The following is a 13,997-nucleotide window of genomic DNA, read 5'->3' on the forward strand; positions in this document are numbered from 1 at the left end:
ATTGGTGCTAATTGCCAGCCTCACATTTCATCTTCAGGACTCAGTTGATAAAGGTAACCATGACATATTTTCTGTCAAGAAGCCATTCATTTCTATAAAGATGCATATCCCAACTTCACTCTCCCAAAACAGCAAATTCATTCAGATTTTGCAAGACATACAAGTGCTGCAGCTTCACTGATGCTCATGTAAGGGATCTGCCTCACTTGGGATACGTGCAAAAGCTTTTTGTTACTTGTTGGAACTTGTTTTTTAATCACCTGCTATTGCTTTTTCAGCTTCTCTCTTTCCAATACAACTTAAAAACACTCAACCTCCTACTAAGTCCATTCCCCAGCAACAATAACTCTGTTAGAATGAAAGTTACAGGAAGGATGCTCCTTTACTACCAATAATTTAATTGTAAAAGCCATCTTGGTATCCTCACCCTCTGTACCCAGCACCAAGTGGACAAGGCTGGGAGACTCCTCCACTCCCTGGTATGTCTCAACCTTGGTGTTGAGGAACTGTCTTCTCCTGGGATAAGAGGCTAATTTATCATCTCTATAATGATGCATGTTTCTTGTTTCGTCCAGCTGCCTTCTTTGGAAGAAATGGACAGCTAAATAGATTTAAATAGATTGTATCCTAATTAATAATTAACATTTAAAGCAAATATACAAAATGGCTCATAGCCAAGTGGGAAATAAACCCCTTTTCTTCAAGCTACGATTAATTTCTTCTAGAGACTAAATGATAAGAAGTACCAGAAAATATTTAGAAACATTTATCTGCACATTGAAATAGAGGTATTATGACCTGAAAAATGTATGGAAAGTTTCCTGGCATCTGGTCCTCCTTGATAATATTCTTCCATGGCACTCAAACAAAATGTTGAATAACAAATACACCAGAAAGCTCTGCCTCCTATACCATAAAGTCTGCTTTTCCTTACTCTCCTTTTTCCTCTCCTTTGTCAAAAAATTAAATAAAATATATTAAATTAAGCCAGTGGAGGAAAAAATCCCAGGATTCAGAGGAGAAATGCGTACATTTCTGCTTACTCTCAGCAAAGTCTGAAGAAAAGTGAGATTGAACACTGACCAGTGCTACAGACCCTCTTATGGCAAAGATTGCAGGGCCACTTTGCTGCCACTTTTAAGCTCCAGGCTGCTCTTCTGTGAATATAGAAAGGGATATTCTGTGGCATTTGAAGACAAGCCTGAAAACATGCATTACAGATCTTTTTTATAATAAATAAAGCATTCTTCCCCCCAGAACTCCAGCAATGCAATTCAGTACTATTAAACTCAGTGCTTACATTTGCATTTACTCAATCCCTTCCTATCCAGAGAGTATTTCCTGTTCCCTCCCAACATGGCTGCTTTAATCCCAAGGCCCAGAATACAAAAATGTCTCAGCACTGACAGCAGGAGCAGAGGCCAAGGAGCCAAAGCAAGACCTGTTAAGTCTCACAGCTGCTGTCACTCCCTCTGACTCAGGTCTCCACAGATGATATTTCCCTCCAGCCTGCATATTTTGGGAACAACAGGCAGAGATGGGATGGTACCATGTGCTCCACATGGCTTTTGACATATATGGGGCCCTGAGGGACCTGATCTAGGGAAGGGGTGGCCTCCCTGCACATGATGATTTTTACTGTCCCTCCCAGTGCAAGCCATTTGATGATTCTATGATGTATTTCATGTGGAAAAAACATGAAGGATTCAAGTTCCAGAGGGAGACTGCACCCAGCAAAGGATTCAGCTGCTGATGGATCCACTGTAATAACCCATATAATTATAAATTGTTATCTTGAGCCAAAGCCTACAGGTCAAACTGGCCAAGAGGCTTCAAATGGAAGCTCACATCATCTTTGAGTAAGTGAACATTAAAAGAAAGGAAACAGACTTTATTTTTAAGGCTGTGCTAGGCAAACATCTCTTGCAGAAAGTGAATAATAAATATGCTGCGTGCCATAGTAATGTCCGTGGGGGGAGGTAAGGAATTGCTATAAAACACAGTATTCTAACTACTACAGATGTTGCTGCTAGAATTTACAGCTTTCCCTACGTGCTTATCTCTCCTCACCAGTTTCTACACATTGAATCACATTCAAACATGGGCCATTTTAAGCCATCTTTTTATTATTTTAACCTTTTTTTTTTTTTTGAGCTACAATTAATTTCTTCTGTGCTATTCTGTAATGTTAAATAGATTCAAGACCTGTATTTACTAACCACATGCAATCCTATTTTGGCACATGTAAATTACATGCAAATACATTCTAAATTAGTTTGTTTATCACTCCAGAATTCTAATCCAAAGGTTTTGTTTTTTAAATTTAGTTTTTATTCTGACATGTTTACAAATGAGTTTGACTCTGGAAAATAACTTAATAAACTCAGGGTTAGCTATGCAATTAGAGGAGGCATCTGGGAACCATAAAACCTGGAAAACAATATTTACATCTTTTGTACATCCCAGATTCCACTTTTTTTTTCCCTCCCTTAAATTAATCATTTCAAAATATTGCTGTTATTTTCGTATGAGGACAAACAGCAAGAACTCATTTTTATAACCAATGACCCCTCTCTCCAACAAGCAATTCATAGGGTAGCACTGGATAAAATGCATAAAGTAGAAGATTTCATTATAAAAAAAGAGAAAATGAAAAATAACTGAATTAACATTGATCATGACTTTTCAACAGCATTTCTTATTATTACGGCCAGGCAAAGTCTCCTGTGGGCAGTAAAGCTTTCCCATGTATTATTAGCCCTCTACAGAAAGCTATGAAAAGACACAAATCTGTTTTGTCAAAGGACAGAAGAGCATTTAGTTATAACAGAAAGTATGGTCATAATCCATTGTGGGGTTAAAGGTGAAGAAAACAGAACTATAACACAAAGCCTTTGAGAGAGTAATACCCCTGCAGTTAATTCCTGAGCGCCGCGCCAGAGCCGCCCGGGCTGCGGGGAGAGCTCGCTCCCAGCACAGCCTGACACCTGCACGGTTTGTATTTATCAGCAGCAGCACTGCTACATGGCAGCTGTGCTCGTGCTGGGTGCAAACACCACGGCTCCTGCTTCCAGAGGCATTTGTTGGGATGCCACGAGTGGTCACGCAGCCGGTGTGAAAATCAGCGCCGTGGCAGAGGTGTCCCCCGGAGGTGGGAACGCCTTGCTTGGCTGTGCTGCTGGTGGTGGTCCAGCCCAGAGCCCAGACGAGACCATTTAGGAAAGTTTTCCAGTATATAGAAGGGTATTTGAGTGCTCAGATAATAAAACTCAAGTCTGTCTCCTGGAACGAGGGGGTTCAGTCCAGGATCAGTGTGAAGTCACTCTCGCTGTCAGGTTTGCCCAACCTTTGACAAGAATTAGGGGTTTCGGCCAAGTCAGCTGCAATTTAAGTGCTCTGGATCAGATCCCAAAGAAAATGTGCAGCAGGTCTAAGTGAAGGTTCCTTTTGCATCCAGCCACAGGCCCTACACCCTCATAGCTCCTGGAAGGAAGGTGGGTTCAGCACAGGGGATGGGCAGCAGCGCAGTGGAATTTTGCATTTGATCACTGCGAGGCTCCCCAGAGGATGAGCAGGAAAATCAGGATCTCCATGGATAATCCATCCTTCCTTCCTTCCTCCCTTCCTTCCTTCCTTCCTTCCTTCCTTCCTTCCTTCCTTCCTTCCTTCCTTGTGCAACAGGGCAGGTAGTATAATAAAGCATCAAGAATAACACAATCTCCTACTGTCTCCTAGGTATTTTGAAAACACTTACTTTCATTTTGATTCATATGGCCCAGAAATGCAACTCTCCGGTTTATGTTGCCTCCCCCCTTATCCTCTCAGCCTTGTGCCCCTTCCCCTCCTCTGCATGGCTCCTCTGGCAGCACTCTCTTTCCTGGCACCCACAGCATCTTTGCAGTCCAGTGCAGGGTCTTGTGCAGACACCACACCTCCTGCAATGTCAGGAGCAGACCGTGGTGTTAAAACAGTATTTCACCTTCCTTTAACCCGCTCCTTAAGGACACTGCAGTGGTACCACTGCCTAACAGTCCTCACGTTGTCTCATTTAGCAGCAGCTCAAATGATTCCCTCCAACACTGCACTGAGCTGTGTGATGGAAAAAGTCACTTTTCCATCATGGCTCATGCTGCACTTACAGTCTGAATTCACAGAACCAGCACACCTTCCCCATTCAACCTAAATTCATTCTGAATTCATAGAACCAGCACACCTTTCCCATTCAAATCTCTACAAAAAATTCCTTTGTTACAAGCTCAAAATAATAATAAGGGCTCTGGGTTATCCTTTCTTGTGGGTTTCCCTGTGACCTTGGCTGCCTGCTTTAACAGAAATGTTCTGCATACAAAGAAATGAGCCTACTGGCAATCCTTAGAAACAAATGAGCTTAGGAAAAGTCCTTTGTGCAGTTCCAGCTCCCCTCTTCCTCAGCCCCACTTATTGTTGCTGTATAATCACCACTGTTTTTGCCATTTTCTGTTACATCAGAGATTGGAGGAAAGGGGGAGCAAAGAGACACAGTTCTATGAAAATTGTATTTTATTTTTGGCATTCTCTTTCCATGTTTCCCATCCACTGCCCTGAGCTTTGTCTACTTAAGTTGCCAACTATTCAGGAGCAGCTTGGTGTCACTGCATCCAGCAGGATGACACCCCTATGGTCTGGGGTACGTGGATGCTGCTAAAATAGGAGTGAAGCACAGTTGCTGCATGTGCCTGGCTGGGTTAAAAAGAAGTCACAAGCTAAGAATCAGGCTCAGTTGCAATTCAGCTGTGCTGGAATGACAGCACCCTAAAGCCAGTGAAAAAAAAGAACTTGGGGTTATCTGTCTGGGGCACAGCACCCAAGTAATGGGGCTTGGAGGCATCTGGCCCCACACTGGTGGGTCTGCAGTGCAGCTCTGCTGTTCAGGGCTCTGCTGGCTCATGCATTTCTGCACTGTGTTCTATTTTGTAGTGTCAATATAATCCTCTGATGCCTTCTAGATATTTAATACACTGATTTCCACTTAGTCTTGTTCAGGTCACTCAGCAAGAAGAAATGTGCCTAAGTTGAAGAGTGACAGGTGACCTTGAAAATTAAAATTTCATTAAAAAGGAAGAATGCTTTCCATCCTTTCTGAAAACATCTGATACTGAAGAAATAAGGGGTTTATGAGAAAAAAAGTTACTGTTTTAAGTTTTCCCTGAGCTTACACAAAAAGAGGAGAACAATACACCTGTGCACAGACTTGCTCATTTTCAGTCCCTCTAAATGAGCGAGATGCTCATTCTGCACATTGTGAAGTAAAACAGAAAGCATTGTGTGCAAACATTTACAGCATAAAAAGCCTTGTCACCTGGGATACTTGCTGCTTCTGAAAATTCTGATCAAAGATAAGAACCAAGACAACTCACTATAATCAATTATGCACAGATAGTCCTCAGCCTATGTGCAATTCATAAAAATAATACTAAAAACATAACTTGGATTTACATGCAGAAATGAAATATGGACATGGTCAGAACACTAATATTCTGATTGCTATCTTAAATTGGCAATCCTGGGACTTTGAGTGACGCTCTGGCTAGACACTGTTGCCTTGAAGAAGTTTCCAGCAGCCCTTCAGCAGCTCCTGCTTACACAGGAGGAGCTGCAGAGCCACAGCCCAGGAGGGGAGGTGCCAGGAGGCAGCACCCAGGGAGTCAGTGCTGCAACAACCTGGACACGGGTTTTATGTCTGTGTAGGCAGAGATGATTAAACCACACACCCATCCCCAAAGCCCTCATGATGCACAGAAAGCCATTATTTGACAATCTGACCGAATTTAACAGAACAAGGCCCGGCTATATGCCATGCATAGCAGAGGGTCCCCTATATGTGCACCCCCTTTCCATGGACTGACCAGAAGCAGTGGTCACCCTCCCACGTTAGCCACTAAATTGAAAAGGGAAGTTGAAGATGTATCCAGGTGTCAGACAGGTATGAACATGCTACAGTTGTCATCCTTACAAATACCAAATTCACACTTTGAGATCTTTTCTATGTCTTTTCCACTCACCCTTATAACAGTAAAGTCAAGGAATTCACATTGCAATATCAATCCTCTCATCAACTTTACACCCCTCAAAACCTGTAAAATGTTTAGATTTCCACATGGGGATTTGTTCCTGTTTTGCTGTAGCTGACATCCTTTGGTCACAGGTCTTACACATTTCTGCCCAGGTGAGCCCCAAAGAGTACCCGGTGACTTAATGAGCAGATCAATTACTGTTCATAAGAAAAGATACTGTCTCTTTAAAGGTTATTTGAAGGTTGATTGCTATCTTATTGCTTATATCCTGCAAATCTATTCAGCCTTATGAATGAATTTGACCTTTTTATACTTACTGGGGGAAAAAAACAGAACAGAAGTTAATTTAGAGCTCTATAATACAACACTTTTTCCCAGAGAAATGAAAGGGCATTCAAATCGATACCTGCACAATAACACTCTGATGAATGTTTGCACCCAATTTTCTCATTTTGCTAACTTGAGATTGGGCATTTTGAATAGTTCTCAAAGAACATATTCTTTATGTGCTGTGAAGTATGTGGTATTGTGTCCAAACAATGCTAGAGGATAATCATTATAGGAGTGTCACTGGGCCTGAAAAGGTCAGTTAGTTAGAAATGTCAGCTTTCAATGCAACTGTGCTGGACCTTCCCATGTAAGGATCCAATTAAAGGGACATGCCAAGGTGCATGGAAACACCATGGTGACCCAGAATAATAATAAGGGATTGTGGAAAAGCTTGATATTTTTCTTCAAAAGTAATGGATTAGCCTTTAGAATATCTTCTCTGCAGTCTTATTTTGACTTTGCAAATATCACTTCTTCTACATGTATCCAAAAAAAGGTCACTTTTTTAAATGCAAAGGTGGGGATGAAACAGCCTTACTAAGAGTAAACGTTCTGCAACCAGATGGGGATAAAGTTCTGGTTTCATTATTGAATCAAAAAAAGTGTCATTTCAGTAGAACTCAAAACTGGGATATTTGAGATGGATGTGGGTGATGTTTGGGGACACAGGTGGGGATAGGTCAGGGGACAGGCAGAAGGATCAGGGAGAACTTATTCTCTTGGGACATGGTGTGAGGGAAGGGAAAAGACAGTGGGAACAGCAGCACCACTCAGTGAGTAGCAGGCTTCTCTGCAATTATTATTCAGGCAAATGGAGAGGTATAACTGAGAATTAGGAAGGTACTGATCTGCATGAATGAGTAATTACAAGCAACAATATTATTTCTCCTTATCACAGCAAATGGAAATTCTTACAGCTCTTCAGATACTGTAAAGATGAGAAATTGGATATAGTAAAATTTCCTAATTAGCCTCAGGACAGCTGAAGCCAACCTAATGGCACAAAAAAAGGAGAAGGAGTCCACGTCTTCTCTCTGCTCTCTGTTAGTACAATCATCTTGCTAAAGTTTCATCAAGTCTGGAACAAAGTTATTCCTGTAGCTTTATGGTTCAGCTAAGACAGATAGCATGGGGATTTCACTTTGAGCTGAGATTTTAGCATTTATATTTTATTTTTATGGTAGGGAAATTCTTGTACTGTGTGTTCATCCAAACCATTTGGGGTCTATTGCCCTGCTGAGCAACAAGGTTCTGCCTCCCCCAGTTATCTCATATTATTGTGGGAAAATGGGTGGATTAATACCCAGTGTCTCAGCGATATGGGAAATAATACACTGAGCATTAAAAGACTCAATTATTACTGGAATTCTAAGTAATTTCTTCTCTCCACCACCTTTGCAAGTAAAACAGCATGTGAAGCCTCACTAACAAACATGAGCAGTGGTTATGTTAGGCTGTTTAAAATCTTCAATGCCATCCTCTGACACATACTTAGACCAAAATCAATGTGCTATTAATTAATAAGGACTTGCAAAAAAAATGTCCCCGAGTTTTAGCAGCAAACAACTTTCTGTCACATTTTATTACTTGGTATCATTTTCACTAATACCTGTCTCATAGCTTCATGACTTTGAGTTCATATTATTTTCATGCTTCAATTAGAAAGAAGTTGATAGCCAGACTATCCAGGAAGGTAATGGAAAAGTCTTGTAGCAGGGCTTAGTGGTGGAATTTATAGTTAAATGAAACTTTGAAATATACTATAAAACTTCTCCTTCCTTTACGTACTTTTACTTGAGGTCTCATAAGCAGTAATATGTAGAAATGCAAAACTTAATCAGCTAAAAAATATAGCAAATCCCACATATCACTTTATGCAATGCCAGGAGAGCAGAAATATATTTTCCTAACCAGAGGAAATTAACTAGGCAACAGTCCTATATCTATAATTTAAACCAGTAAAATATGTATGGCAGAAGCTAAAGCCACCTTAAAAGAATTCAGGGTAGCAGTATATCACAAATTAATGAAATGGAGACATTTTTAGAGCATGCAGCACTGATGATATTAAAGGGGGGAGAATATTTCACCACACAGATCAGACTGATAAATACTTTAAAAATCAAGCTTTTTTTTCCTGTTTAAAAGTGTAAGAGCTTGACTATTAGGAGGAAGCACGCATAAGTAATTAACATTTCTGATCAAATCTCAATGGAGATTAGGATTATTTTACTCTGTCCCTGCATGTAAACCTCTGATGTGGTTTATACATTAGGAAAATCTGAGCACATCAAAAAGCAGGAATTATGGAGTCAGCACTTACTTTTTTTCACCTAAAACAGAGCTGAAAGAAACTTAAAAAAATTACTTTATATTCCATACTGTAGCCAAGCTGGACACAACAGAATATTCAACTACCCCAGGTTTGTTAAATGCAATCAATTTACTGCTGCCAAATGTAGTAGGTTTATATACATCTGGGAAACATGCACCTACGGTGCTGATGAATTTCTCCTGACATTGCACTGATTTCAAGAGAATGTTATTTTAAATTGGCAGTAGAGAGACTCGTAGAGAAGGATAAAGCCCTGAGGATGGCTGAATCAAAGAGAATTTCAAAAGAATTTTCCTGATGGTTCTTGGATAATATCACATGTTAGCTATTTTCAAAGCCAATAGTTTCCAACACACTTCCATTTATGGTATCAATAATTAAAAAATACTTCAGTGGGAGAGGAACTTACCTTACTGAGAAGAGAAATTGGAAAGCTGTATTATTATCATAAACACAGGAGATGCAAAAAGCTGTGTCTCCATGGAAAAGCTATGGAAACAGGGGTATCTTATTTGCAGCTATTGAGTGGTTACCACAAAATGTGATGTGACTGCATGTGCATGCTCAAAGTGCTACTAGAACACGATCACACAGAAATGAAGGGCAGATCCTCATCTCCTTTGTGCAACAAGGCCAAATTAAACTACCTCAAGCTTTGGTCCTAAACCTCAAAGACAACTAGAATAGCATTAAGGAAATGTTTTGGATCCAATTCAGAGGTAAATCTGGGTTTAAAGAAAATTTAAATTACCAAAACTTAAATCTCATTATGTCCCACTCCCTGCCAGCATGTCTCTGCCAGCTCCTAATGAATTTTTAACATCCTTCCCCCACCCCACTGCGCACATCAGCTCTGTCTCGGGCACCCTGAACTGTACAGCTGCACTCTAATTGTACCTCACATGTCAAGGGGCAAGAAGAAAGGAGTGTGGTGAGAGCATTGATAAATTTAACTTAACATTCCTCCAGCTACTCAGCAGCAAGGCAGAGCAGTGAACTCCCCTCCACATTTTACAGGGGTGTCAGTTACTTCAAAGGAATATATCTGAGCACGAGGGAGTTTGGCTTGCTCCCAGCTTATGCATCATTTGTGTCCAGCTGCTTATAGAGATCCACAGCAAAGCAAAGACTTCCTCCAGTTTGGGGCGCAGTGTGGAGCTTTCCATAGCTGCTTTATGAGGGTGCTGGAAGAGGTGAGCACTGCATGTTGCACACAAACCGTGTAGTTGGAGCTGCAGCTCCAACCATCTGTATTTCTTCCTGTTTCTTTTATTTTTCTCATTTTTGCCCAGACTTGTCTCAGTCCAGGGTATAGATTAATGGTCTATACCTGCTCAGTTTAACATGCAGATGTGCTTCTAAGTCCAGAACCTGTTCAGCCAGGTTTCAGGAAGCCAAGAACATTTTGCTTGGGGGTTGGAAGTCATGTGGAGCAGGGCAGGAGGCAGCGCTGGGTCACCCTCGGTGTGGGTTCAGCACAGCACAGGCGGGGGGGGTGGTTCAAGGAGCAAGAAACAGGCACAAATTCTGACCCTTCGGTGATTCCTGAGGAATCATGCAACAGCCATGGCCATGGGAAGCAGTGTGATAACAGTTATTAATGTGATAACATTAATTTTCTGTGATCCCACAAACTCTCTTCAAATGTTTGGCACCTGAGTCTCAGCAACACTTAATTTACATTAATGGCATTATTTTACCTTGCAATTAATCTCATTAATTGGCTGATCAGTTTTTGGAAATTGTTTTAGGGGCACATGGAGAACAGCTGTTGCGCTACCTGCAAGGGATCACCATCAATTCTTGACTAAAGGTAGAAAAACTAGTTCAAGAGCTTCACACACACACAAGAAAGAGAGAGGATATTCATCTTGACAGAGGTGCAAATCACCGAGGTCACCTTTACTTTTGAAGCCCTTTGTCTATTCTTACAATTAAGCAATAGGGTTTTGGTGGCCGACGCCCCTTGTGGGACACAGAGGACTTCCACAACTCTAACTAAAGCTGTGTGACCTCTGTCAGAAGCAAAGGCTGCCTGCCTGCGGCAAGGTGGAGAACAGAAACAAGTCCCAGAGGATTGGCAGGTGCAACTAAACAGCTCAGCCCCTCATTTGAATCAATAAATTAAGGGTTGACAGTGATTATGGCTGATCTCAGCTATCATAACTGATATCAAGACTTTGTAAAAGCAGACTGTCAATGTCAGATCTTAGAGCTAGGACTCAAAGAATTAAATATTTTAAAGTAGCAGTCTCCAAAGACAGATAAAAGCCCCAAGGCTATGATTTATTTAATTTTATTTTTGTATTTGTAGGGCTGAAACTAGACCCTTTAATCACAGGCTGACATTTTCCAATCCTACCAGGAATTGAGTGCCTAACTTTTTCAACCCCTTTGAAAAACCTCAGCTTTAGGCTCTTTGGTAAGTTTGACCTGATCCAGCCCCAAGCTTCTTTTGAAAATGCCTCTACTGAAAGCAAAACTATAGGCACTTTATTATGTAATCATGAACAAGCATGATTTTTTTTTTCCTATGTGTCCAGTTACTGTAGATTTCTGGTTAAATATCAAAGGGTAAAACTTGCATTTCAGAAAAGGTAAGCATTGTAGAAAGCTTTTCCCCCTTTTAGTGCAGTGTGCCTACATACACAGTTATTGAAGATACTTCCAACTAATTGCTGTGTTCATTTAGTAGATTGCTTTATTAAACAGAGATCTGAAGCTACAGCTACATACTGTGATCACATCTATACACAAACTCAACCCAATCAACCCTTTCACAGTGAATACTGTATCTGAAATTGTGAGGAAAGTATCATAAGTTTATTTTACAGAAAAGTCTCGTTTTAAATCATTCTGGTCCCCAATCCTCTTTTTCTCTTATTGAAAAAGTGTCTGTGGACTTTGGTGCCCTTATCCAAGATCTGAGCGTGTGCTATGATTAAGACCTTCAGAGATCTTTTTTTTTTTTCTTTTTCCTGTAGAAACAGGGAATGCTGAAGATGTGGAAAATGAAAAATGTGCCATGTTTGTCCTTGAAGTTACAGTTAGAATAGTGACAATGGCTGTATCACACTGTATTGTTGCTTTTATCAGCAAGTGCCCTGAGCATACATTAACATAATTGCAAGCTGCATGAAAAGTGAACATGCAAAAATGTGATGCAATTGCCAATAGCCTCAAACATCTGTCCCATCAAAGTGTTCCTCCTCCTTATTTTAATTCTTATTATTTTAACAAGGTTAGTGAAGGAGAAACCATGTCACAGATTATATCTACATTTAGAGTGTCAGAACAATTATTGATGCAAAATTGTTATCCAAGCAAATGTGTGTCACATTTTGTTCACTTCCCATAACACCTGTTCACTCTGCTAACACATTATTACCAGTTAAGGCCGGAATTCATTAGTCCCAGTTAAAGCCCACCTCAAAGCTTAATTCGTACACACATCTGAAAAATGAACAAAGTTACCCAAAATATGGCACTGTTTGAGCAGGGCTTCATCTGAAGCTGGTGGGCAGCAAACTTCTCTAGCAGCTAATGGAAGGGAAGTGAGCCAGGCAAATAGAAATAAATTAAAAGCCAGCCAGCCTTAAGGACTGAGATCACAGAGGAGCACAACGGAGCCAACCTGCATTTCAACCACAGTGCTGAGACCTTCAAAACTCACTCTTGCCAAAGAGCCCCACACTTTCCCAAGAAGAACAAATTTTGGTTTATCTCCTCAACAGGCAAATGACAAAAACCATCATGAAGCAGATAGTTAAGAGCATTTTAATTCTACCTAAATACTTTCTGACCCACTTTGGGGTTCTCTGCCCTGAGCCTGGATCTCGTGTCTCCCACCTCACACATAGTGTCACCACCTCCAGACTCCCCAAACTGCTCCCGTTTGCCACCAAGAAAAGTCAAGCTTGCATTTCTGTGATACTTGAACACACTTTGTGAATTTGAGGGCATCTGCCCTGCAGATATACCACTAACTGTAACCCCAGGAGGCTTAAAGAAATATCAGCACTCCAATTCATAGAGTAAAGGTCTGAAGAGGCAGCTCTGTGAACGGATAAGTGCCCGGGGCTTTGCCAAGCACAATATAGCTGTCACTTGTTATTAGGTGAAAGATTTTCTGGGGAACAGTGGTTTTCATTTTGCATGTCAGAGACCAGGGAAAAAACACATTTAGACAACCATCTCTTTAAGAGAAGAGAAGAGAGCGGCGCGGCAGAGCTCACTTACCAGGGCTGGTTATTGTCAGGAGGTCAAGCCGCCGTTTCTGCTGAAAAACAAATTATAAAAGGAATTGTTAAAAGGGGACTAATTTTAGTGGGTCAGATTAGACCTGCAAAGTAAGTGCTCTGACATTTATAGCAGAATTAATTACAAGTTACATGGCTCACAGTAACTCTTTTGGAAGGGATCCACATGTACTTTATGAGGAAGAAAAACCCCTTCCTCAGTCCTTTTAATGTGTTTTTATTTGGGCTTATAAAGTGTTACTATTTCTTTTTTGGAACATATACTTGAAATGGATAGCTGGAAGCACAGATGGACCGATATATTTATAAAAGTGATTTCTGATTCCACAGGGAAGAAGACATGGAACCAGGACAAGCAACTCTAAGTTCTTTATTCATATCAATCACTGACTCAATGCCTGTATGTGATCAAACACAATTATATCGCCTTGGGGTGAACTTTTCAAAGACATGTAAGAGGATCTAGACAAACTCAAGACTGATAAAAGGAAAGCTTCTCTTCATGCTGAGTGCAGTCAGACCATGGATCTCATTGCCACTGGATACCCCTCACCCCAAAAGCTTGCCAGACTTGATCATCACTGGATATGTGCACAGATAGCAAAATACAGGGAGTTAATATGGCAAATAATCAAGTTTACACAGAGGACTGGTTTCTGGAAAGGCTGCAAACCTTCACAGGGCAAGCAAACCGGTACTATGAGAAAGTTAGGAAAATTTTTGGCCAGGAACAAGCTAGCCCACCAAAGCCTTTGTGATGGTGGGGTACATCTGAGGTTCCCTTTTCCTGTAACACATAGCCAGCGCTGTTGCCTACTCCATGTTCCTGGTCTTAGGTGATCTCTCCACCATTGCCTCTCCACAGCCTGCCACTTAAATCCATGTACTCCTGGACCATTATCATCTTTTTCTGCTTTTCTGTGGGCTGAGAGCTTTCCATCACAAGCAGGGCTTTCCCCACCTCCTGGACAGACTGTTACTGCCCCTTCATCACGGCACGTTCCAACTTACTGTCTTCTC

At 41.0% G+C, this 13,997-nt stretch overlaps 1 protein-coding gene across 1 annotated transcript in view; it reads right to left on the minus strand.

The window, feature by feature from the left end:
- LOC138114193 (BEN domain-containing protein 5) overlaps positions 1–13,997 on the minus strand; it is an 888,499-nt gene that overhangs the window by 401,096 nt on the left and 473,406 nt on the right. The window contains exon 6 of the mRNA XM_069023367.1: positions 12,958–12,997. Within this exon, the coding sequence (XP_068879468.1) occupies positions 12,958–12,997 (40 nt within the window). The remainder of the gene's footprint in view (positions 1–12,957; positions 12,998–13,997) is intronic.

The sequence above is a fragment of the Aphelocoma coerulescens genome, chromosome 8 (assembly GCF_041296385.1).
Source record: "Aphelocoma coerulescens isolate FSJ_1873_10779 chromosome 8, UR_Acoe_1.0, whole genome shotgun sequence".
NCBI lineage: Eukaryota > Metazoa > Chordata > Aves > Passeriformes > Corvidae > Aphelocoma > Aphelocoma coerulescens.